The following is a 27,097-nucleotide window of genomic DNA, read 5'->3' as shown; positions in this document are numbered from 1 at the left end:
AAATTTATTTGATTCATATTTAGGTGCTAATGAACTTTTGTTTTTTCTAAAAATTGCAAATTTACTTGCTATAGATTCAATCACTTCAGAACTAACTGTGAAATAAATCCCATTCCTTCTATATATTATTTATCTACCTAGAGTCTCTGGGAAAGTTAGCAATTATCTCTTTTCCATTTCATGCACATCACCTCCAAAAAATCACTGCACTGCATTACGTCATATAAGATTATAATGAATTTAATCTTATCATTCAAAAAATTTTTGTGATAGAATTATAATTCTAATATTTAAATATATTGCACATTATTTTGCTCTAGCCAGTAAATTCTCCCAACCAGAAAAGACAAATTCTGCTCTCAAGACATATGTAAACACCCGGAATATTAATTTTTATCATTATCTACATAATACTGTAGACCTTTGAATAAAAGATTGCATATTTGCAGAGAAGATAAATTCACAAGAAACAAGAGTTTTATGAATTATTTCAGAGGATGTGGAGTTGGAAAAAAATAAGTTCTTCCAAAGCTGCTAAATTTTCCAAACGGATGGATAATCAAAGAAGCATGAGCAGCCACACACTTTTCAGAGCTTCTAAATCCAAATAAGCATTACCATAACTCCAAGTATATATAAGTTCACTAGAAAGCACCAGAAAGTACTAGAAAGTATCTGACTTCCATTTAACCTATATTATTTTTACAGTGTATCACTATCAGTTGAATGTGCTATATTTTTCCAAAAGAAGTTATTATATTTCTAAAAATAAATTAAATCACTCTCTATGCAGTCCTTTAAGAACTTATATCACCATTGCTGCTGGAAGGTTCTTAATTTCCCTTCATTTTTTTCCCCCCACTTAGAAGCCTTTAGAAACTGTGTAACTCAGTGAGTCATTTTTTTGTCAGGCATGAAAGCAACAAATTTGGGAATTATGAAAGTGCTTCTTCTCTTGAAAAAAGGATAGCCAGCTGTTTCCATCCATAGGACAACGGACAGAAAGTGGGCTTCATGCCTTTTAATTGATTAACAGTGTCAATATGTTGAAAAGGCACTCAAAATGTCATCCATAGCATTTCTGCACTTCAGGACAGTATCAACTATACGTGTATCATTCTAAACAAACTTTCCTAAAGATCTCCCAATAGAGAAGCACAATTTCCTTAGCCAAAACTCTTCTGCATTCCATTGGTATCCTTACTCTTAGAAACCTTTTCATAATTTTTCTTTGCAGCAGCTGCATGCACTTGGTTACACTTACTCTGCATCCCAATCAACCTTCTCCTTTCTAGACCAAATAATCATAATAATTCAATTCTTTTCTCAGGGACTACTTCTACACTTTTCACCACTCCCCCTCTTATTGACTCTTTACAGTTAGCAAACTTTCTAAATGAAGGACTGTAGTGCCTAAATCTAGATGCAGTTCCTAACTGAGACATGGCTGAGTGTTTTGTCTTGCAAGCAATACTTCTAGTGATCTATCGGAGTTCTGTTTTTCCTTTTGGTAGTACCCCAATTTGACAATTCGTGTTCCTCCTGTGAGCCATTATAATGGCAAGACCCTTTCTCCTAAATAATTACCCAGTCAGTTAGTCAGTTGTACCCCATCTTATTTTTAGGTAGCTGAGTATCCTTAACTGTATTAACCTGGTGGTTAACTGCATTAGCTTAGTGCTTATCCTTGTCTTTCAGACCAAATCTCAGATACATGAAAGCTTTTGTACTTCAGTACATTTGAAGCCTTTTGCAAATAGGTGGCGGCTGCAGAGTTAGTATTTCATTTTTGAAGAAATAAGTGAAAATATCAAAGTAACTACAACCAGCACAGAAGCACACCAAGTCCTCATGTCTTCTCCCATTTTGACACTGCATGTATATGTATAAATATAAATATAGTATATATTATAAATATTTATTTTAGAAATTATGTATTATATTGTAATTACATTATATACGTAAGAGTGTTTATAATATGAATATATACTCAGAAGTTTCCCTTCTGAGCATAACCTGCCAAATGGTAATGGAAAACAGACCATCTGTTCTATTTATACAGAATCACAGAATCAATTAAGTTGGAAAAGACCTCCAAGACCATCAAGTCCAACCTATGACTGAATATCACCCAGTCAACGAGCACATGGCACTGAGTGCCATGTCCAGTCTTCTCTTAACCACCTCCAGGGACTGTGACTCCACCACCTCCCTGGGCAGTCCATTCCAATGTCTAATCACCCCTTCTGTGCAGAAATTCCTCCTAATGTCCACACTAAGCCTCCTCTGCTGCGGCTTATATAGGACAACATTTAGATATTTCTGGATGAAAATGGCAGATGTCTATCAGCTGTAAGCAAAAAAAGCACAGCTTACTGTGAATTTTTTAATCTGTTTCGCCATAAGGTGCCTACAAATGTCAACAAATGGGTAAGAATGGAACAAAGTGAAATTTCTATATGTTTTTCACAGAAGCATTAATTTCATGGCCTAAGCATGATCATTTCAAGTAGTTTCACAAAACTAATGATTCTGAGAATAAATTGAATAATATTGTTTTATGTGGAACTGCAAGAGAAATGTCAATAAATGGTAAAGATGTAATAATTCAACAGGCTACTGTTAGTCTTCTTAATTTTATAAAGCCTAGTTAAATGAGAAATTTAACTTCTCCTCTAATTCAGAAGATAAAATCTTATTTCCAGTTACATAAGGAACTTGATTGTGAGGCACTGATGTAATTCTCATTCAAGGAGAAAAGTATTAGATAGTCATGTTTTAATAAGCAGTCCTGCACCACCTATTGGTCTGTAATTTTGCTAAATACGAAGGATGCTGAACTTAATTTGCATAAGATGGTATGAAATAGGGCAGAGTTTGTGCAGAGAAGTGATTTAAGCAGTGAATGGGTCCACCCTAACACGTATCATTAAACAAAACAGATTAAGTATTCCAAACACAAACTACAACTTCAGATTTTATTGCTGTTCCCCTATCTTGCTCTGGAAGGCTCTTTTATAAAACATGAAAAAGAAATTTACAAATAAATACAAAATGACACAGCATCAGCCAAAAATTGTAATATATGATGAACCTCATAAGATTCATAACTGTTTCACAATGTCTGTAGAAATCATCTTTAACCTATAAGACCTTAACTTTTAAGACTATACAATCCCATATACTGTACCATTTTTAGGACCAGACAAGCACAAATTTCTGTACTGAAGCAAAGAAAAAGATTGTTGCTAAAACCCTAGTCACTAGATATAATTGTTAGAAAAAAGGCAAGAAAGGTTGAGAGTCAAGAAAAAAAACCCCAAACCAGAAATAAACACAGCAGAACAGACAGCTTTATATTGACCTACAGGAGCTCTCTGTTGCTATCTACTAATAAACCTTCCTGTAAGTAAATAAAATGCTTCTCCACTACTATATTGCTTGCAGTCCACCAAGAGTGATCCATTAGAGCCAGCCTGCACAGATCTGGGCTTTCAGAGAGACAAAGAAAAACACAGGACCATCTAAGAGGGCCAATTGTCTGTAAAACCATTCAGCTGCTACTGTGACTCGTTTAACAGACAAAGGTAAAAAGACATGATATACAAAAAGAAAATGCTTCTGTACTCAGAAAATTAAAATTTTGTTTAAATTCTAAATTTTAAATTGACCAAATGATGGAAAGTTGAATACTGCTAACCCCAAGTTTTTAAACTCTCACGGAAAGCCCACAGTTTGTTAACACCATGATCATAATCCTATCAGTTTACCAAACTAAAGACATAGCAATAGATATTATTCTTAATTTATCTCTTACGAAATTTGTGTTTGTATTTTCACACAGTACTTTAAAGGAATCTTTTTCATTTCATTCATTTCAGGAAATATATCCCTTGTCTTAAAACAGTAAGTTTACCTTTAATACAAACCCAGAATCATTCAAACAGTGACATAAATAATGAAGATATCTTTGCAATACAATACACTTGCTCAAAAAATTGGTATTTATTATTATATAATTATTTTCTGTAACTATTATCCAATTCAATTTTGAATAAAGCCAAGAGAGATCATTAAAAAATCATGCTGCTGTAATAGGTAGGTTGGTTTACAAAGCAGCAAGGAAAAATACAATTTCATCTTTCAGGATACAGGCCTAATCCTGTACCTGCTTTGCTGTCGCCCATCTGGAGAAATGAGTCTACTTCCTTAACTGCTGAGATTTTAAAATACAAAAGCACTTATCTCTACATTAAAGTTACATTGGTTACATTCTTCACAGTGGTTATATTCTTCTAAGTTATTTAGAAATCTGTATTTTCTATTAAATACTTCTTTCTAAAATAGGTAAATTTATGAAATAAATGCTAGAAATAGAGCATCATAAATGGGATGAGATGGGAACTAATGGGATTTATGGATATAGCTGCTACTAAAATATCACATACACTTGAAGCGTCTGTCAAGTAAAATATGTTGAAACATTTCTCACAGAGATATTCCTGTCCAACTTCAAGCTAATATTTGAAGGACTGTAGCAATTATTTCTTTGGGCTGTATTTACAAATGCCAGCATAGCCCCATTTTTCATTTTTTACTTCTTGCATCGCATCAGTTTGAATTTTATAAGTTCTACAGCCTTACTTACACTTCTCATTAGCTATTGTGTTAAGACGCAATACAGGAAGTTTATGATCAAGATGTCTTGACAGATCTGATTGCACCAACCTGTGTGTGTGTATATATATATATATTTATGTGTGTGTGTGTGTGTGTGTGTGTTTCACATTCTCTATATTATAAAATCAAAGGTAGCTAGCACAGCTCACATGCAAAGTGCCCTCTTGTGGTTCCAAGCAGATAAACTCAGAGATTTATGATACACGATATGTTTAAATAGTTTCTGACACGTAACCATGCTGTTTCAGGAAAACAGTATTGATTATTATTCACCCTAGAATTTTTCTGGAAGCAAATACTAGTAATGCCATTTCTTTTTCCTATCAGCACATTCTCTCTGTAGTGGATCATGTCTGAGGCAGACAATACCTGCCCTACAGCAATGACATACCTCCTGCATGTAGCTGTGACCATTAAAGACATGATTGTCCTGTCCCTTCCTGACACAACTCTTCATCTATACCAGAAAAAAAAATACTTGGCATTCCTTATTCAAAATGTCTCTTTATACTTTATTTTTCCAATAACATTAATCTCAGTGAAAGAGAGGTTTGCTAGAGTAACTTAATGACAGGTGTTAATTATAAATCAGTTCAAGAGCAGACTAATGGCCTGAAATATTGGAACTTTCCAATATGAACTGGAACTTCCATTCAGTTCTCCTACACAATACTTTTTCTACCTCACTGGAATACAAAACTTTCATTATCAAAGGCAAGAAACCTTCCAAAGTAAAGAATAACCTCGCATTCTCAAGCAAGAGTTGAATCAGCAAGCCACCCATTTTGCTTGTCTGTTCTTCCTCCAAAAGACCCCAAAAAATTAAAAGGTAGTTTTCTCAAAATGAAAAACTAAACAATAACACACACAAAAAAAACCCCAACAAACAACTCCCCCCCAATAAATACCTTTTTGGCCTTAGTTTTTTTTTCATAAGTCTCTGATAATGGTTTTCTTTTTTCCTGAGTGCTGTCTTTGGAGAATAAATATTCAAACTCAGTAGTATCAAGTATATCAGGTTCTTCTAGTGATTCCCATAAAGTTGGCACAGCAGTTTTCCTGTAAAGTGAAAAGTAATAATAAAATTTCCAAACATTTATGATAATAGATATAACTATAATAGATGAAAATCCATGATAGATTTAAACTCAAAGGAACACAAAGGGCATTCCTCCCCTACAACTTGCTCTTGTAAGGAGTCAAAATATTTTGCTACTTGTTTTAGCTATTAGTTTTAGCTATTTAGTCCATGCCTGCTAGACTATCAAAATGCATTATTTGAATTGTACAGTTCTTTGTACAACAACTGCAGTTTGTGCAAACACATCTCAAGAGATTTCTGCCACTTCAACTAGGATTAGGAATATTTCAACAGCAGCTTTTTTGAGAAATTCCCAGTAATCTATTTAGACCTACAAAAATAAACAAAATCAACAAATAGTGCACAAACTTTATCCAAGCATATTTTAAGAGCATTTGGACTAATCTGCATAGGACTTGATTTACTTCATGTTAGCTGCAGATGTTGTATGCTCATATTTATCCTTGTTGCAGCTCTGACAAACTCGAATAATTATGTGGCTTATATTTTGGGAGCCTAGCCAGTATTCTTCTCCATACAATCAACTGTAAATTTTAAATGTGGATTATCTTTCCTTCCTTTTTTGCCTTCCAAGACCAGATTCAGCTTTGGATCAGTCTGAAACCTGTTTACACAATCCTCTAGTTTTATCTGGATTTAGGGGAAATACTGTGTAGTGCTACAAACATCGCACTTCAATTCTGAAAGGGCTTTGTATCAAAATTTCAATGCTTCAGGAAACAAAACTGCTGAGGGCTCTTCTTGCCTGTTTATCAATAGAAGGTGGAACAACTTCTTCCAGCAGATGTCACTAAAAGGCAGTGAAATTATTTGCAATTAAAAAAGGTGATGAAAACCACTATAAAATACAAATGGCTGATGTCACTAAACAGATGTAATATGCAACAAAATGGAATACCTATGAATTCAAAAGGCACCTTTTTTTTTCAAATTTAGGATTTTTTTAATACTCAACTGTATGTCTACTATGGTGAATTTTAAGGAATGCCTATTTTTTTCCATTAGCATCCGTTGATGCAGCATATTCTGTGTCACAGGAAACACTCAGAGCTCCACAGCTTCACGCTCCCTGATATTAGCCATAGTGTCAGCTATGACACTAGAAGAATGAAGGATTCTTTCTGTAACAAGAAGTCCTGAAGAGCTGCTGATCTGAGCAGTAAACCCTTGAAGAATTTTCCAGTTCTAGTACAGATCGTGAAAACGCCCAATCATTACATATGGTGACCAGTAGTTCATCAGAATGCTTAAACCTTATCTTGCAAAAGCTTGGTGAACTAAAAGTATTTCAGAAAAAAACAATTTGATTTCAGTGAATCAATAGGAAGAATTACAGTAAGGTTTATTTATGGACCAACTATTTATTCACTGTGAAAATATTATGCACTAGTAATTTTGGGAAAGTAAAACCAAAATGTTCAAGCTTCCTGATCCAAAGTATTTCAATGTTTTTAATTCTAAAAAACTGAATAAATACAACTAACATTTTATTAATATTTTGTTCCTGTCAACTATTTTATATAAAATATTAACACCTTACAATGCTTTATTATACTAGAATAATGGTACTTTCTCATCAAAATAAATTCAGAGCTGTAAAGTAAAATAAAACTCATATTTAATTACACTTAACTGCAATTACTTACTTTAACAATGTTTAAATGTAATGGAACAATAAAATAAAATATCATTGATAATAATTTTATTAATTTACATAGAATTGTTACTATGATAAACTATAATAAATAATTTCTAATAATTCATAATACAATATATAATATAGTCACAGTGTATAATACAGTATAGAATATACTGTGTGTATATATATTACAGTGTATATAATATTGGGACGTGTTATGGCTGTAAGTCACATATAACAATATAATTTCATTTATTAGAATGTTTAAATTTAGCACCTTTCAACTGCAGTTATGTTAAAAATAATTTTGAACACAGATAATTATTTGAACTTAAAGATCCAAATAATAATGTAATTTCATTACTTGCACAATCCAGGACCTGAATTAACGAGCACGTCCTTGTTAAACTAGAAAGAGTAGATGTCACTTAAGCATCCCTCAAAACCACTTTTTGAGCCATCCCTCCTAATGGAGCTCTGTATTATGTTAATAAACACAAGAACAAAAATTAGAATCAGTCAAAATCCAAAAGAGCAGCTGAGCAGCATGTGAAACCACATACCACTGTGGCAGTAAGGTATGCATGCTGGTCCAGAAAGTGTAAATGGGAGAACTTCTTTTCTCCTGTCAGCTGAATGAATGGGTAGCATAAACAAAAGACTGTGGGATCATTTCAAAAAGCCTGTCCAAAAATTGTTTACTTATGCCTGTTCACCAAATAATCACTTATAAACAAATCAATAAAACAGATGTTTCACAGTAACTTTGGATTTGGTACAACTAACACTATTAGACTATCGTTATAGAATCATAGAATGGCCAGGGTTGAACGGACCTTAAAGATCATCTAGTTCCAATGCCCCTGCGCCATGGACAGGGATACCTTCCACTAGACCAGGCTACTCAGAGCCCCATCCAACCTGGCCTTGAACACTCCAGGAATGAGACATCAGCAGGTCCTCCGGGCAACCTGTTTCAGTGCCTCACCACCCTCATAGTAAAGAATTTCTTTCTTACATGTCATCTAAATCTACCTCCTCTATCCCCTAGATTCCATTGATATTGGAGGTTGCCTCACCTCAGGTGCAAGACCTTGTACTTGGCCTTGAACTTCCTGAGCTTTACACAGTCCCACTACTCAAGCCTGTGAGGGTCATTCTGGATGGCATCCCTTCCCTCAAGCATATCTAAGATTTTATCCCCGCACTAAATCACAGTAAGATGGGTAATTTTTTTATTTTTTATATCTATTTTTTTGAAAACTACAGTACTGAGATTTGTCCATAATAGATGCTTCATGTTATAGGTTCCTGAGCTGCCTATATTTACATATATGCTTTACTCTTCCTGCTCAGATAGAATTATACACAGACGTTAGGTTCCAGTTTAACTCTTTCTAGAACTGGAATCATAGAGGATGACACAACATAGTTCTCTGAAGACAGTATCACATGAAGTGACTGGAAAGCAAAAATGAAACTAAGTTCTTACATGACCAAACTTTAACTTCAGTTCTAATTTTAATTCAGATTTAATAAAAAAAAATTAAAATCTTTCTAATCTCTTGGCAGCCACTTTGCTTTTTAGTGCTAAATCTAGGAAGGACCCTGTCACTATGGTTATCCATGGAGTACTTAGATGACTGGGGGAAAAAAACCACAAAAAAATATGGTTTTGTTATGATGCACAAAATTTCCATTTATAATGCATACAATTTTAATTGGACTATAATATTTTAAAATAACTTCCTATGATCTATTTCTAGACTTCAATTTTTTCTAGATTTTTTTTTCTAGATTCAATTTTTTTATTAAAGCATATCAATTCCATGCCTCTACACTGATTTTGTTATACAGTCCTAGACTGTTAAATTTTGTTATTAGGTCTTAAATAGTATACCTTAAATATCATGACAATTCTAAGTAGTGCTTCTAAGTCCAAGTAAATATATTTTACCTGCTATCTTGCAATTGTATCCGTGTCCAGTACAAAGGCTTCATGGGACGGCTAGGTTCAATGGCAGGTTTTCGAGGACCTTGGTTTGAAGATAAAGTGCTATTAAAAAAGAACCCAGGCCCAGGAGGTGGAAGTGGTGGAGGTAACCCAGATCCAGGCAGTGGAGGTGGAACAGGAGGTCCCAGCCCTGGAAGTGGCGGTGGTGGCGGTGGTGGCGGTGCTTGCAAATTCCTACAGCCTTCAGAAAGTGGAGGTGACAGTGGTGCACCAGATCCAAACTGAGATGTCAGTGAAGTTGGACCCATTGGCAAAGGTGGTGGTGGAGGAACTAAACCTGACAGTGAAGATTCAGGAAGGGGTGGTGGAGGAGGAGGAGGTGGTGGTGGTGGAGGAGGCAGCATTTGTTTTGGTTGACAAGATAAGACACTTTCTGAAGACTGTACATTGTAATTGTCCTTATTTTCACTTTGGGCAGAAATACTATGTGACAAAGAAGAAATATTAAGCTTTTTGGGTACTATTTGGTTATTTTTCACAGCTCTGTTATCTTCTTCACTAGGCTTTATGAAAGTTTCTCTGTCAGTCTGTATACATACATTTCGGTATGCCTTTGGTGGGTTATCATCTTCAGTAGAAACACCAACATCCTTTGCTTTTTCATTTCTTCTGTTTAATTTATTATCAAGTTCGTTTTTCAGATGTGCAATGGTTTCCTCAAGCTGAGCAGTTGATACAGCATGTTCTCCACGAATATGGAATACCCTGAGTTCAAACTGAGACTGCAGAGCAACAAGAAAAAAAATCCCTTAGTGCAAATATTCTTCTGAAGTGCTAATTTGGTAGCAATTAAAAATCTTCAAATTTAGACTATGTTCTTACATTAAGCAAAGAGAGAAATACTTCACTTTCCTAGTTCTAAATGCCTTTATTGCAAGCTACTACATAATTTGAGAATTACTACTCGTTAAAGAGATGTAAAGCAGGGTGTGTTTCAAAAAACCCGTATTTTATAAGTAAATATCCAGAACATCAATTTGGGCAAATTCTAAGTTGTACACTGTCTTTAAGCAGACTTATTGTTTTTTAATTGAATGCAACAATTAATGGTATATTATGGAAAAAGGTATCTTTTTCAAATGTTATCATATTTAATGACATGATTTTATTGACTATTTCGTTTCATAAATATGCCATATATATATGTAGAGTTAACATGTTAGGAAGTAAAAAGTAGATTAAAAACAACAGAAGTCAAAATTCATCCAGAATACAATAAATAACAAATTAAAATAATTTCTTAATCTATTAAGTGCTATCATCAATTAAATTCACAGGGATATACATAAATTCTTCAAGTTTATCTTTACTATTAGATTAAAACTTCATTTCTACCAGATATACTTTAATCTACAATTCAAGAAAATAAATCTTAGAACTAAGAGGATCAAGACAATTTCACTGAATAATTAAGGAAGGAAGAAAAAAAAAACCATTTATGTTACCACATATAAGAAAAATATAAAACATTTGGTATAGAAAGATCTCCTTTAAATAATACAATCCAATCCAATCCTGCTATTCCAGATGATTGAATCTCTACAAGCTATTTTCTGTTATGCCATGATGCTATCAGGCAGCTGGCTGATGCTATCTTGTTTCTTTGCATGGTTCTTTCAGGATCCCTCTACCAAGGGAAGCCAACATTTCAACAGAAGCCATAATGAGCTTCGATTTTCCCAAATTCCTGCAGGTACAACAATTTACACTTACGAAATTCCCACACAGTGCTTGTCAGAAGTGGCAACACAGCACTTCCTAGTTACCATTCCAACTTGAGTATTAGGTCGGAGTTCATAGTTTATGGCATTAATTAACATACATTCAAGTAATACGTGTATAATGTAATATATTGGGACTTTATATTGTACAACAATGCTTGATTAGATATGCAAACAATATACATTATTTCTTAGAGCAGTATGATCAGCTTGTATTCTAATCAATTTCTTAAGATAAAATCCAAGGTAAACACTCTGAAAATACTGGGTACAAAATGCTCCTTTTCTCAACTGGCAAGTGTAAAGGTCAGAAATCAAGTTTAAAGTCTTGCAAAGATAATGAAACAGAGATTTGCATTGGAAACAACCCAATTTCTTTTAGTTTTATAGAAGAATTAGGAAGAATATGTACAACAGAATAGACTTGTTTAGCTTTTTCTTTTCCTGCTGTTACTCTATCAAAGTTTGTTGTCACTCAGCTTTATTACTAGTTCAGTTCAACTATCACAAGATTTCTGGCCATTTGAATTGTTCCGAAGAAATCACCTGTCTCTTTAAACTTGGCATACTGACCCATAAATGAGGTAATGAAGTAAGTTTGCCTTAGGGAATTTAACTGTTTTTTTTATCATAGTATTTTGCTCCTATTGGACATCAAAAACTCCCCCATAGAACAATTTCCTTTGAACATTAGAGATTTTCCCAGCAGTAAATCTGAGGCCACCTTAAAAACACACTGTAAAACAAGCACAGTATCTAACAAAACTATTTATTACATTTAAATGGGCATGAAAGCAACTGTATTAGTATTATAAGCCTTTTCAAATACAGATCTTCAGTCTTTATATTACAATATAAAATTGGTGGTTTAACCTCAAAATTATATTTGAGGTGATTGTTTTATGCTTTTTCTTGCTTTTCATTCTTTCATATTTTCAAAATTATTTTCTGTTAACACAGAAAATTTATATTAACAAGAATTAAAGCTAAAGTTATCAAGCACAAAAAAGAAACGCAAGTGTAGCAAAAATGAAACATTGGAAATGTGTGTTGAACATCTCATCAATGTAAAAGATCAGTCATATCCAACTGAGTGCAATAAAAAGAGTAATAAGTAATAGACCAAGTTTTTAATTACTTTTTATCTCAAAATAATTATCTTATTCACCATAAGATTAAGTAATATTGAAACCTTTTCAGCTTGCATATATAATACTTTTGACAAAAATTCTAGAATATGTATATTAATATGTACTATTTTTATATATACACATAAATAATGCATATGTATTCTTACTAAAGGTCTACTTCCTGGCAAATATTTCTTAAAATGAGAGGAAATGCTCTAATATCATATAATGAATCAAATGGAGATCAAACATGATTAGAATATAACAGTTTAGTCACAGCTACTTTAAGCAGAATGAAACTGAAAAAATTTTCAGCACGTAAAAAGATGTCTGAGGGAGGTAAGGTGTGGGAAGAAGGCTGGAGGGACAGAAGATATGAGAGGGCAGCTGAAAACTAGACCTTATAAAGCCACCCTATGCATGAATGAAAATGATTTATTTCTGAAGAAGAGCAGAGGATTTTGAAACCTATTAGAGTAAAATGCCTGTATAAATTTCTGTGTGAAATGAAGACATTACAAAGAACAATGTGGGAGATGTTCAACAGCATGTTTTAGACATAGAGGATAGCAGTTGTTTTCATATGAAAGCTGCATTTGCCACTTTGCTGACTTGTACAGATGCCTAGTTGCTTGCTTCTCAGCAACACTCATAAAAAAAATTGGGATTGTACAGCCAGATTCATCATCAAATAAACTAGAGCAAGGAACACATTTCTACTCCCCTGACCATTTCACTTTCTTGCACCATTAATCTGCTCTTTCAGAGAATGTATCAAATTAAGCCCTCAAGCCTTGGTGTGTGGAGGTTCTCTGGCTTTTCTTTGTATCAAAGACTCTTGCCAGTAACATTATCGAGTTTTTTTTAGATATTACTCCCTCTTCTGTACACACACGCGTGCGCGCACACACACACACACAAGATTGATGCAGCCACCTAAATTTCCGTGACAGCAGAGATGTATTTTCTACAGATTACTTTTACGAATACTATATTAAAGGTAGGTATGTTTCAATAAAAGCTTATTACTATTTTCATATTGCTAGCTTAAAAGAAAATATAAGTATGCAAAACAACGTACTGTTAAGGCCTTAATGTGCTGGAATAAGTTTTCAATCACATATTTGAAAGTACATCCTGAATATCTTAAGCCTGATTCACATAGCAGTATACTACTGAAAAAAGTTGCCTTACTTTGGTACAATCTTTCTTGCATTCATTGCCAATATTAAATATGCAAACAATACTATGCTAGGAAGCTGAAGAACACTGTTAAAATTCAGAATTCATAAAAATTTTATCAGACAAGGAAGCAGTCTGAAAATACATGCTACACTTCAAGAAAGAGAACTGCAGCACACATAGGTTCTGAAGGGATTGATCAGTAGTATGGCAATTCTAGGGGAAAAGGATTTGCGAAGGACAGCACATCACAGACTGATCGTGAGTCAACAGCTCTGTATCAGAATATATTAAAAGAACTGTCATATGCAAAAAAGTAATCTTTGTGCTTTATTTGCTATTCAAGTCTCACCAGTGCAGCTGCACCCAAAAATCATTTTAACTTCTCAAGGTTTGTCTGGTATCTATGAACAAAACAGGCATGATCCATTTGCCTTGAGTAAAATCAACTCACGAGAGCAAATGATCCCAGCAGACTTCTTAGATCCCTTAGACACAAACATTTATATATAAGCTCAGAAGGCCTCTATTATCCTCTTCCTAAAAAATAATGAGTAAAAGAAAAGCCACCCCTAAACAAAAAGAAAAAACCATACAACAACGAAAACCCCTCCATCAACAACAATAAAAAAAGACCCCTCTTCCTAAAATATATGATATTGTCATGGTACAAAGATGATTATGCAAATATTCAAAAATACTGAAACACTGTAACCTGGAAAACAAGAGGAGCATTTGGAATGGCCTTCCAGTGTCTTCCCATCTTACACCCATTCCTCTGCCGTGATTCCAGTGCCTTCCTTTTGGCACCTACTACGTAACTTGACACAATGAAGAGAAAAAAATGCAAGATGCATTTTCTGAGACAATGCCAACAGCTCAGCCTTGGTTCTATGAAAGCCAGGAAATTAAGAATTTCTTCAAAGGAAGATAAAGTACAAAATTTGAATCACTGTATCGTTACAGTATGAGATGAAAAATCATGTAATTAATCGCAAAAGACTAAATCCTCTCATTCAGAATGTAAACTAGAGGTTGTTTAAATGTCTTTGAAATGATAATGTGGATTGACACAGATAAATCTCAATACAGAGATAAATGTGACAGCTTTTCTCTGTGCTCTGATAGGTGACAGAAAGATTACAGTCTCATTTAATACAGTCAATATAGTCAATTACAGTCAATTAAATGCAATCCACCAAAATATATTTGTTTTGGTACTGATTTATATAATGTGATTTTATGTCGACAAAAACTTTTCAACCATAACACAGAATTGCTCTGATATGAAAAGCTGTGAAACAGTTTGTATGTATGAATATGAGGAAAGTATAAATCTCTACAGCAATCTACATTCAAAAATCAGTTGCTGGCTTGTAATTAGTCATGACTTATTTTCACCATAAATGTTAACAAAAATCCCGAGCAGTTTAACAGTAAAACATTAAAAAAAAAATCTCTAAAACACTGTCTAGAGCAAGCAATATGCAGAACTTTGCTTTGAAACTAGCAAGTTAATGCTCCACTGTCAATGCCTAATACTTTTTCACTAGTGTTTACAGTGTAATTCTACTCTGAAAAGTGAGTGTGTAAAAATGACACATATTTAATGAACAAAGCTATTCTAGGTATATCAGATACAGACCTGTTCTTTAACTGAGAAACACACACTTTTACAGGTTTTTACTCTAATTAGTGTGGAAAAACAACATATTAGGAAGAAAGCGAGCTCGATTTTATTCCCTTCTCTGACTTTTATACACTGATTGTTACATCTAATTAGTTACTTATGCCAAGCCAAGAAAATTAAAAAAATGGGAACAAAGAAGACATGAAGTATCTAAGGATATATTTTACAGAAGTGGAAATGTTTGGGGGAGGAGGGATATTAAAAAAAGGAGAAAGAAAATAAGGAAAAAAAAGATAAGAATTATGGAGTTGCCGATGAAAAGTATTTTTATAGAGTTCACAGCTTTTTTGTCTTAATAGCATTTTGGCAATCAAGGAAGTGTCCATAGAAAAGAGAGGGAAACCAAATTTTTTACAGACAGCCTCTGACTTTTTGGTTTTGTTCACTCTAAGTAATTTCATCTTCAGTTTTTGGAAGAATTCACACTTTTTATTCTTGTATTGTGTTGACAAAGGAAAAGAAGTCCTTTTTTTGTTAAATCTCTGTCCTTAAAAAAACATACATTTGTTTTAAATTTTAACAACAATCAGACATTTAGCAAAGGATTTCTCCACAGGAAAAAAAAAAGTTAAGCCCATGCCAATTTATATTTAAATTCAAAATTCCTCTCTAACAAATACTTCACCAAACATAACAGTTAAATATGGTATATTACCATTTTCAAGGGTATGCAGTAAGGATTGTTCTCACACCTCACAGTAAAAAAGTAATAACTGACCATTCTCAAACATTCACAGAACTGTAAATATTTGGGTAGGCAATGTATACAGAGTCCAGTCCTCTAATTTAAAAATATTAAATACATATAGAGGAAATGTAGCAAAAGTAGTTGTGGGAAATTTGACCATGGCAGGTATACACTACACTGTTTTGTTATATATTTCTGAATATTTAGTTGTTTAACAACTATTGGCATTTATGCAGTTGAGAAAGAAATAAAGTATTGTACCTAGCAATTTTGAAAAAAAAAATTATTGGCATAGCACGTAATTAAAATATACCTACTTACACTTCAACATACACGTTTTTTTAAATATCATTTGCATTATTTCTTATCTATAGGCCTACAAATGACTTAAAATTCACATAACATTTTAAGGACTAATTCACTTTAAGTTTGATAATTTAAATATTTACTCTGAAAATATATATCCTGTTTATAAAAAAACACAGGTAAATGAACAACTGAATGAGTGTGTGAGAAAGAAATACACTCAATACAAGTAGATATTTAAAGGCAGTCTAAGGAGAAATTACTTTTTTGAGAAATGCCCTGTTTCGTACTCCATCTGCTCTTACTTCTAGTGTTTTCTTATCCTTTGTTAGAAAAACTTCAAACCCAGCCAACTGCCCTTCTCTGAATACAAAAAATCAATGAAAAACTGAAGGTATTAGCAGAATACCTGCTTTCTCTACTGCAAGAACATTCAAATCAAGCATGTAATTTTTATAGTGAGTGTTTAAATTAACATATCCTTACATTTTCTTGAACGTTTATGTTTCCAATATTCTTTCAATTCACTGTTCCAGTTTCAGTCAAAACTATTCTGGATATAGCCAGTAACATGTTGTAGTGGTTTTGATCTTGTTTTCCCCCCAGAGGTTAAGAAAAGTGGTAGACCCCAAGGGGTGGAAACCCCTGGAAGTTTTGAAATTCTGCCCAATGGGCGCTCCTGCAGAAAATGTAAACATACCACAACCAGACCGGAAAAGAAGAGTTGTAGTTTCGGGGTTAGAAGAAGTAGCCATGTCGTAGGAGCCACGAGGAGAAACTGCGGCAGCCCCACTGGGGGCTGGGCCCCCCCAGTCCCCAGTGGGGGGCTACAGAGACTTGGAACAGTGTTAAGCTGGACTATGTATCTGTAGCTATGAACTGGGGAATTGGATTTTGGGGCTATCTCAAACCATGACACATGTTCATGTCATTTCCGAATTAGTTTGCATTTATAACACATTTTGAATACTTCTTTTATATAGACTCGGTCCTGCAAACTTAAAATACATTTATTAACACCTTCAGCTATTCTTCACTCTCCTCCCTCCTAGTGTGTCTCCTTCCCCCTAGTATGTTAGTTGTATTACCCCTTTGCTTTGTTCCCTTAACTTCTTCCCCAGTGCTGTTTTTATCTGTCTTTCCCATTTCATCTTCCACGCATATTCAACTGTATACTACATAGAAAATGTGTCATTGAAATTACCATATTCATTAGAGGCTTGTTGACATCCTTCACATTTTTGTATTACTATAAATTTATTCTTCTCCTAAACTAAATGCCATTCTTCAAAAATTTGATTCTTTATATATGCTTTCTGTCTTCCTCCTCTTTACCATTTTTCAAGACCCAGAATCTACAATAGCCATAACATCCTTTCAGTTGCAAAGCCTGTGTGCCTGTCTCCAACATGAAGTGCCTTTCAGAAGATTTGTAAGCTTTTGGCCAGTGCATTTGTACTTATTGAGTCTAGTGGGTCTATGAAGACAATGAATAAGAAATAGCTGGGGGTTTTGTTTGTTTGTTTGGCTTTTTTTTAATATATGTTCCATGAGCTTATGAAAAACCCCAAATAAATCCACAACTGGAACTTATTAAGTCTGCTGACAGTAGAATACAGTGGGAGTGGGAACTAAATCAGGCACACGCTGTGATTTTTGGGGTGTCCTGCTCAGAGCCACGAGTTGGACTCGATGACCCTGATGGCTCCCTTCCAATTCAGCATATTCTATGATTCCTTCTCATTACTGCTAAGCTTTCAGTGACCACATAAGCAAAAGGTAACAAACACACCTTCATTTTTATCACTATTGGAAGAGTATGAATAGCCCTGCAAAGCAGATCTATGGCACAAGATTTTTCTGACCAGGACTACACATTTCAAGAGACTATTCTGTACGAGACACAAATCCCCCCTTACATTACAGACTGCACAAAGTCCTATATTCTTCTAAGCTCCAGCATCTCCTCCTCCAGCTCTTTGTGGGCCTTTGATTCTCTCCTCATGTTCTGTACTCTTTTCCTCTCTCCTCACAGAGTGATTTCCAGATTGCCTAAAGTTTGCTTTCCTCATCCTGACTGCTTTGTGTCTGCTCTGTAAATGTTTTCATCAACTTACAATAACCTAGGTTTTCTTTCCTGTCTTTCCCTGCAGTCCGTTCCCTGTTAAGAACTACCATCCAATCATTTTAGATTACACAAATTAACTTACTTGGAGAATTGTGTTATACAATGCATAGCTCACAACAGCTCATCTCTAGTTCTTCTTTTCCTACAGCTGTCCTATATACATGTCACTTTATTCAGATCAACCCCCTTAATAAGAGTACATCCCTCCTCCTCTCCATAACTTCTAATAAAACAATTAGATGTGCCCTTGAAATTTCTTGGTAATCTCTCAAGATCCTGCAAACATTATGAATCCAAATATAGGGAAAAGTATCTCTAATAATGTCCACTGTACTCCACAGCACACTCCACATTTATGGATCCTATTGTGTCCACTTCAGCACCTGCTACATTATGTACTCTACTGTGGCATCTCAGTGCCCACAGAGAAATCTCACTAATCTAAATTATTGTATCTGACATGGATAGATGGTCTGATTCCAACGGGATGAGGTTCGACAAGGCCAAGTGCCAGGTCCTCCATTTTGGCCACAACAACCCCCTGCAGCGCTACAGGCTGGGCACAGAGTGGCTGGAGAGCAGCCAGGTAGAAAGGGACCTGGGAGTTTGGATTGACAAGAAGCTGAACGTGAGTCAGCAGTGAGCCCAGGTGGCCAAGAAGGTCAATGGCATCCTGGCCTGGATCAGGAATAGCGTGGCCAACAGGACCAGGGAAGTGATTCTGCCCCTGTACTCAGCACTGGTGAGGCCACACCTGGAGTACTGTGTCCAGTTCTGGGCCCCTCAGTTCAGGAAGGACACAGAGGTGCTGGAGCAGGTCCAGAGGAGAGCAACAGGGCTGGTGAAGGGACTGGGGCACAGGTCCTATGAGGAGAGGCTGAGGGAGCTGGGGTTGTTCAGCCTGGAGAAGAGGAGGTTCAGGGGAGACCTCATCACTCTCTACAGCTACCTGAGAGGAGGTTGTAGCCAGGTGGGGGTTGGTCTCTTCTCCCAGAAAACCAGCAGTAGGACAAGAGGGCACAGTCTTAAGCTGTGCCAGGGGAGCTTTAGGTTGGATATTAGGAAGAAATTCTTTACAGAGAGAGTAATCAGGCATTGGAATGGGCTGCCCAGGGAAGTGGTAGAGTCTCTGTCCCTGGAGGTTTTTAAGATGAGACTGGATGTGGCACTTAGTGCCATGGTCTAGCAACCATGGCAGCATTGGATCAAGGGTTGGACTTGATGGTCTCGGAGGTCTTTTCCAACCCAGTTGATTCTGTGATATATATCAAACAGAAAATTATTAATGGCTTGGATTCACTAACTTCTTACCATAGACACATTTGCAAAACAATGTCTTCCCTTGAGATAAATGATAAAAAAACTCTTAAAAACTAGACTAAATAGGACTTAATAAAGCCAACTGTTAACATGTGCTTAAAGAGGCAAATTTCAGGTTATGAATAAATAAATATTAACAGCAGATAATTTGGAATTTTACGAAGATTTAAGATGTTTGGTAGGTAACTCATAAAATTCCCACTAATACTAAAGTTTCTGTTCATTTGAAGGACTGTTTTTAAAATAACAAGCCCATGAAAATATTCAGCTGACAAAAACCATTTTAAGCCTGAATGTATCTCAGGCTGTAGTGAATTAGAATAGAGAAAGTAATACTATACCCACTTGAATTTGCAAAAAATTAGTGTACAGCAGCTACCTGTCATGCCATGCAAAAGGGAGTGATTCTTGCAGAAAGTGACTGTGTTGATTCTTTCTAAATGTAAGCTAGCTTATGCCAGGAAAAATAAATCCTACCTAATATGTAAGAATGGGGTATCCAGCTAAATTGAGACCTACCCCTAAAATTTCTACGAAAACTGGTATTTTTGTGGACAATTTAATTGGTAAAATCTCTAAATATTGTTAAGCTCTGTTAAATATTTAAATTCTGTAGAATGGAATGAGGCAACTCAGTATGCAACACACTAATAAATGTAAATGATATATTGGATATAATTTTTCTGAGGCAAAGCTAACAAAAGAAGGAAACCATGTCATCAGCTAAAAATTTATTTCAAACTTTTGTTGAACCAGGACCACGAACAATTAATATGCAAAATCCAAACATTCATTTCCTATCACAAACTTTTTAGTTACTTCTCTACTCTGCTTCTCACTTGCAGCTGCTACCTTAGTCTTAGGACAGCCTCAGTTACCACATCCGTATAGATACAAAAATACTAATACCAATTCTTTGTGGTGGTGATCGGAAGACTATATGCAAGGAGAAAAAAACCCTAGTATTGCTACTAGAATATTTTTAAATACAATACATAGAAGTATAAGAGCTCTTACTAAAATTATATATTATTTAATCATATGTTTTGATGATAATTTACTTTAAATAAGTTATAGTATTTCTCAATTGCCAGGGAAATGACATGAATCATTATTTTTACCGACACATAGAATGCTTTGGCATGCAAAATGTGAAAACAACGTAAAAAAATGGCTGAAAACAAGCTGAAGATGAAGTTTCAGTGACAAAAACTACAGAGGCAGTATGGATCCAATAAGAGAACTGATTGTAATAGAGAGCAAGTTGTCTCTGATCTTGGGAGAATGTTTTTGGACACCTAACAGCTTTTTTATTACTGTGGCTGATTAAAATGAAAAGCCCTACTACTAAAATGTTCTTTTTGATGAGTTTTTTTGCCATGAACTACAGACCTTGCAGTCCAGTGGGATACAAATCCTTTGATCCTGTGCAGTCACATAAATTCAAAGTCGTAAACCAACATTGAATTTGATTTTATTAGTGTGGCTGATGTTGCCAGAATTGTAATGCAACCTTGTTTTTCTTCTCTTTTCTTCCTTTTCTTTTTGAGAGAGTTTACTGTCAACACTGCTTCACAGTATAAATAATTAATTTCTTTGGTAACCAAACTACAAGACTAAGTCATTATAACAAAGCCTTGTAACTACATAGGAGAGTAATGATATAGATCACATTTTGCTAAGTTTCAACCAATTATTTTGTTTAAGTAAAAGTTGAAGCAAAAAGCATTATCAGTACAGCACATGGAAAACAGTAACCAAAGTTAAACTTACATATTTATAGAAGGATAACAGACAGCAATGAATACTTCTCAGTGGGAAATATTCAGCCAAAAAGTGCTATGAGAATAATAAAAAAGTAGCTCTACACTTTTAGAAACAGATTATTTTTATTCTTCATAATGAACATCATTTCTGTCTAAAGGTTCTAAGAATTTTTAGAGATGACTAGCCTTTCCACTGATATATAGAGAGTTCACATGTGCAATCAAAACAACAAAAAGATTTTGAGGTGTAGCAAGCCATTCACTTCCTAGCTATGGAGGGAAATTATTTTCTGGGGCCTTTTTGAAACCAGATATCAAAAAAACAACAGAGATTCAATTTTACTTTAAGAAATACATTCACCTAAAAGATTAATCCTCTGATGCTTACAATTATCACATTCCTCACATGTTACAGAGAGCAAATTCTGCATGCCAAAACAACTTGATTGCTTGGTGAGTCAGTCCTTCCTTCAACCTAAAACATATTATACTACAAAAACTACTAGCTCTTTTTCTATAGCAAAGGAAATTAAGGCAAAGGTTAATTTCACATTCGGCTTCACATTCAAAAACCAACAGTTTTCATTACGTTACACATTTTCTGTGAAAGGAAAATGCGTAACATACAACGTAACATAACCCAAACAAACCATTTCTTTCCTCACAACTTCATTGTAGAAAAGATTTCTTTTCATATTGACAATACTCACCTCAATTACAATGATTAAAGAGAAAATGCAAACTGCAAATATTCTTGTAAAGGCAAAGTCTATGAGTAGATACCCACCACACAAGCTTATCTTTCATGACTTCTATCTTACTTTGACCAGGAAGCTTCCAGTTCTGCAGATACTACCATGAACTTCAGTGGTAAAACCAGAAGAGAGTCTTTAAATACTCACCAAGCAGGTAACAGGTAGAAGAAAACCCAACACTGTGTTTATAACTAATATTTTTAACTTTGTAGAAATGTTTATGCTACACTTAGCAGATAAAGATACTAGTACACTTATCTAAGATACAGCTTATGAACTCCAGAGATGCTACATGGATAAAGAGAAGTATAACATTAATTATGGAAATGACTCCATGTAAAAAATATACCTACTTTAAACTAACTTATACTATGTGCTAATTATGCATCATCACGCTATTCTAGACTTTCCCATCATGGCTTTGAGGAAAATATTGCACACACAGAAATGTCTTAAAAAAACCCAACTTTGGTCCATTACTCAAACGGGAACAACCAGAACAACCTTAATTTTATCCCTCTCCATCAAGTTTCCAAGTAATGCAGCTACACAGAAACTTTCTCTTCGACAGAGCCGATATCTCATTCAGATGGGAGTTATTCCAGACAAAATTTAAAAACTGTATAATGAAATAGCAGCAAGATTTTAAGACTTCTGCATTATGTGTGCTGAAGCTGAAAGATATAAGAACGATGCACAGACTCACAGGGAGAGACACCACAGTATTGTAGTAAAGACATGACAGTGCTGACCTGGAAAAGCAGATTCTATACTTTCTCAAACTGCAAAATGCAATAAGAGTCACAAGTCACTTTAGTCAGTTGTCCTCGAGTGGTCACCTTCTTTAATAAGCAACTATCTTGAGATTCTGGGATCCAATTTATAGTTGCAATGTACATTAAAAATGAACTGTGACTGACCATATATGCAACTGTAAGCATCCCAATAAATCTGTTACATCTTAGGTCTCTGTGCATAAAATATGAATAACAGGAATACATGGTTACCTTGACACATATTATAAAGTCCAGTTTATACTTAGAAAACCTCCTGACAAATTAAAACTTAGGACACTAGAAAAAAACACAGTGAAACTATCTATATTCAGATTAGATTTTGATTAATAAACAAGGGAGGGTATTACTAACTGACCAACAAAAATAAAATCAAATACTGAATGGAAGATATTCATTCTAGGATAATATTCTGGGGAAAATTGCTTACATATAAGTAAAACCTTTATCATGACACCCAGACTCAAGTCTCTGCAATCTACCTTCTACTGTTTTCTATCTTATTTTCCAGGCTACTTCTTTTGCCCTTCAGTTTGCTTGTCTCAGATCTCTAGGACTACCAGTCCTAGTATTCTTACTCACCACTTTTACCTAAAATTCTAGCTCTCACATCTCCATACATATGTCCAGCTCTTAATGTCTGCTTTGATTTCCAGTGGGTTTTCTTTCACATTGCCTAACTATCAATAAAAGGGTCAAGCTTTCTTTTTGAAAGCATCATTGGAAGGGTGATCCCCACCTAACTAAGAGTAACTTGTGGCACCCATTAATCAGTGAAACTTAGTTTTGCTCCAGTGTTATTTTATAACACCTTTGGTGGCTCTGTGGAAATGGCAATTAATAGTTTGTTCAACACCAGACGATGATGTAATAGATGCAATTACCTATTTCATTCAGACAAATGGTTTAAAACTATTAGATTTAAACAAATATCTGGTGTAGTAAATTTCAAAGCACAGATAACTCTGGCAAGGAGGTATGGGGTACATATTTTCAAAATCAAAATGGTAACTTTGATACTACTTAATTTTTATAGGCATTTATAATCCCATGATCATTTCACTTAATTTCTCTTACAGACAATTTTTCCTTTGTTACAGAAGTCTTCCAAGTCTGTCAAAATAATGTCATAATGTTCAAAATATGTGTTCTACTTCTTCTCCTGAGTGTGTAACATATTTATTCAAGGTGATGAGAAAAATTAATTTTCACAAATGATGAAAAATGTAGCGAGTTATAACGAAATTTTTTAAAGAGTTTCATTTTAGCCCTAATTAAGCAGAGTGTTTTGCAAAGTGTCTAAATTTGAGCAGGAACTCAGTCTTTCTGAATTTTAAGGCTATAAATTATCTTGCTCTATGCACATTTTGACTATATAATACAATATCCATGTGCTGAAACAGAGTTACAGAGACTTTCACTGTTTTCAATACAGGGAATATGGTCTGCGGTGACTTCTTAAATAATCAGGGGAATCCTCGGATCAACATGTGGAATTAACAGCATTCTGCAGCTGACATGAGGTTTAAACATCTGAAGTTGTCATAGTGAAATTGCATTGAAAATATGAGAATGGCAGTATGGCAAGTAGCAGTGAAAAAGCCCACAACATAACAAAAGAAGAATCTTCCTCGATATTCAAGCTATCTGATAAGAAAGTAATCACAATGTAAACACATGATTAAAGGAAAATAAGGATGAAAAGCACACACTTCATCAAAAATATGAAAAATGGGAAGTCAATGGAGGAGGAGAAGTGGGAGAATTTTGCTTAATATAACTATTTGAGCACAGAAGAAATGCTTAAAACTTCATCAAGAAATTGATTACAGAATATGAAATGAATACAGCTATTAAAATATGCAAGTTTTTAAAACAAAATTAAGCACTGAACTGGGGAATATCTTCATACACCACGAAGAATCGCTCCAAGCTTCCTTTTGCAATTGTCAACAGGCAGTTTCAAAGAGATTGTGCTTTGCATGCTGCTATGCACCCTGTAGAAAATTACTGTTTTATTGCTCCTGTCCTTTACCATCATTCCCTAGTCTGCAATTCCACCTTCTCTAGCACTGGCTATGCAGATTTTTCATTATAGAGAGATTTTTCTCCTGCTGGGATTTTAGTATTTTAGGAAATACATACTTTAAAGATAATGTTGCTGCCATTGTCTGGGAGCCTTAGGAGCTCAACAATTTAATAGGACTTCAGTCTCTTCTTTCTCAAAAATGCTATGTTTTTTCCAATCTTTATGTTTTCCTTTCTTGCACTGCAGAAAGGCTCTGCAGCAAACTGGGAAAATTCCTTCAGGAGGACAAAGTAACCAAGAAGAAGATTCATAAAGGCACACAGTACACACACAGTGGTGAAACCATACATTTAGCAGCTAACACAGAAGACTGAAACATTTCAAGTTAGGCGAGATTAGTATCAATAATTAACCACAAGCTGGGAGACCTTCATCAGTTCACCACATGGAAATGCTGAAAAGCCTGAATAGCTCATTAGGAAAGACTAATAAACCCTTGCTGACCTTGGCTGCTCCTTTGAGCTGCAACTCCACCAGACCAAGCAGCATACATGATACAGGTTTTCTTCTACACATGCAAGCTGGGATATGAAAATCCAGTAGAGAACACTCAAAGCAGCAAGCCACCTTATGGATGCATTTCATCTTTCAGAAGTTAAAAGCAACAATCTCAGCATCCTAAAGCAAAATTTTATCACCAAAAGTCAGCATATATCCATTAGTTAGATGTTTTAGGTACTGTGGCATATAAAGCTTTCAACACTATTTGTCACTGACCTCCGTATTTTAATAGCAGATTTCTAAACATAGTGACTGCTGACAAATCACGACATCCCTGTCCCATGCAAGAATTCAAATTTGTACACACAAACCAGAAGGGGGGAAAAAAACTCTAAAAATTTCTTTTTTCCACGAAGGAATAATAAAGATCCCTGAGAGTATCCAGGTCAGACTTTTTTTCAATTCAATCTGCTCAAAGAGAACTTGTTGTAATAGACTATCTACAAAAGAGAAGATTTAGACAAATTAAAATACTGTAAAACTTTTTGATTTGGTGTTAAAACATCTAATTTCTGATGTAATTTCTGAAGCTGAAATGAAATTTTACGTTTACATGTAAGTAAAAGATATTTTAAATTGTCAAAATAAAACTGCAATCACCTGCTTCTATAAAACAGATATTTTCATAAGCATTCTGACATACAACAACTTTCAACACTATTCACCATTGCCTCCCACAGCTGAATTACAAATTTCAAAATGCAACACCTTTTGTTATACTCATGTTATAATTAAAGAGCAATGGAAGCATTCATAAATGGAAGCATACTGACCATGAGGAAAAATGAATGGAAAAGTGAAAAGACACAGAGCCAGGAATGGACTCATGAAGCACAAGACACAGAAAAACAGCTTTGTAAAAGGACGAAAAGGTCATCACAAAGGTAAAGGTTTATTACTTTATAAAAACATAAATGTTTTTATGTTTTTTTGGTCTCAGTACAAAAATAAATAATTTTTAAATTATCAGATCATTTTGACTGGTCTATGACTTTCCCTTTCACATTCCTTTTTCTTCCACATTTTTCAACATTTTCTGGGTCACTTTGAGGCACTGGTCTTTAATTTCAATTTATGATATGAAATTGTTTTCAAAGTTAAGCAAGTTCTTCTGTGAAAAGGAAATTACTTTCTAGCCACTTCTACATTTCAGCTCTTGGAACCTTCACAAAAAAGCAAAAATGCAAACATTACCAAGGAGGCCACAGAGGTCACTATGAACACCTCATGATACATTCTTCTCTAAATGAGGCCAGCTTGTTTTTTCATAATGTCACGGGCAGTTTTACACCAGCTGCATTACCATTCACTATTTCTTAAGTTTGTTCATAACTGTGTTAGATGTAACCATACAGGTATTTCTTTCTAAAATTTGTCATAAGATACTTTGAGATACACAGAAATATTATTTTATTATATAATGTTTATTCCATCATTTTTAAGTTATCTATAGTTATTATTTCTTACAGTATATTATATGACATGCATCATGTAATATTATTATTATAAAAACCTGTGATTAATAGCTAAAGATGCTATTATTCTCAGTTTGGAAATATGTAAAAGATATAGTGAGTTGCTGGAAGCCTAAC

The 27,097-nt window shown here is 34.6% G+C and overlaps 1 protein-coding gene across 5 annotated transcripts in view; it reads right to left on the bottom strand.

The window, feature by feature from the left end:
* Positions 1-27,097, bottom strand: part of FMN1 (formin 1) — a 183,245-nt gene that overhangs the window by 79,153 nt on the left and 76,995 nt on the right. For all 5 annotated transcript variants that reach the window (XM_032691135.1, XM_032691138.1, XM_032691134.1 and 2 more), the window contains 2 exons: positions 9,379-10,157; positions 5,589-5,739 (listed from right to left, as the gene is read on the bottom strand). In XM_032691135.1, the coding sequence (XP_032547026.1) occupies positions 5,589-5,739; positions 9,379-10,157 (930 nt within the window). The remainder of the gene's footprint in view (positions 1-5,588; positions 5,740-9,378; positions 10,158-27,097) is intronic.

Source organism: Chiroxiphia lanceolata, chromosome 6 (genome assembly GCF_009829145.1).
Source record: "Chiroxiphia lanceolata isolate bChiLan1 chromosome 6, bChiLan1.pri, whole genome shotgun sequence".
NCBI lineage: Eukaryota > Metazoa > Chordata > Aves > Passeriformes > Pipridae > Chiroxiphia > Chiroxiphia lanceolata.
The sequence above is the reverse complement of the archived record's forward strand: the minus strand, read 5'-3'. Positions and strand labels throughout refer to the sequence as shown.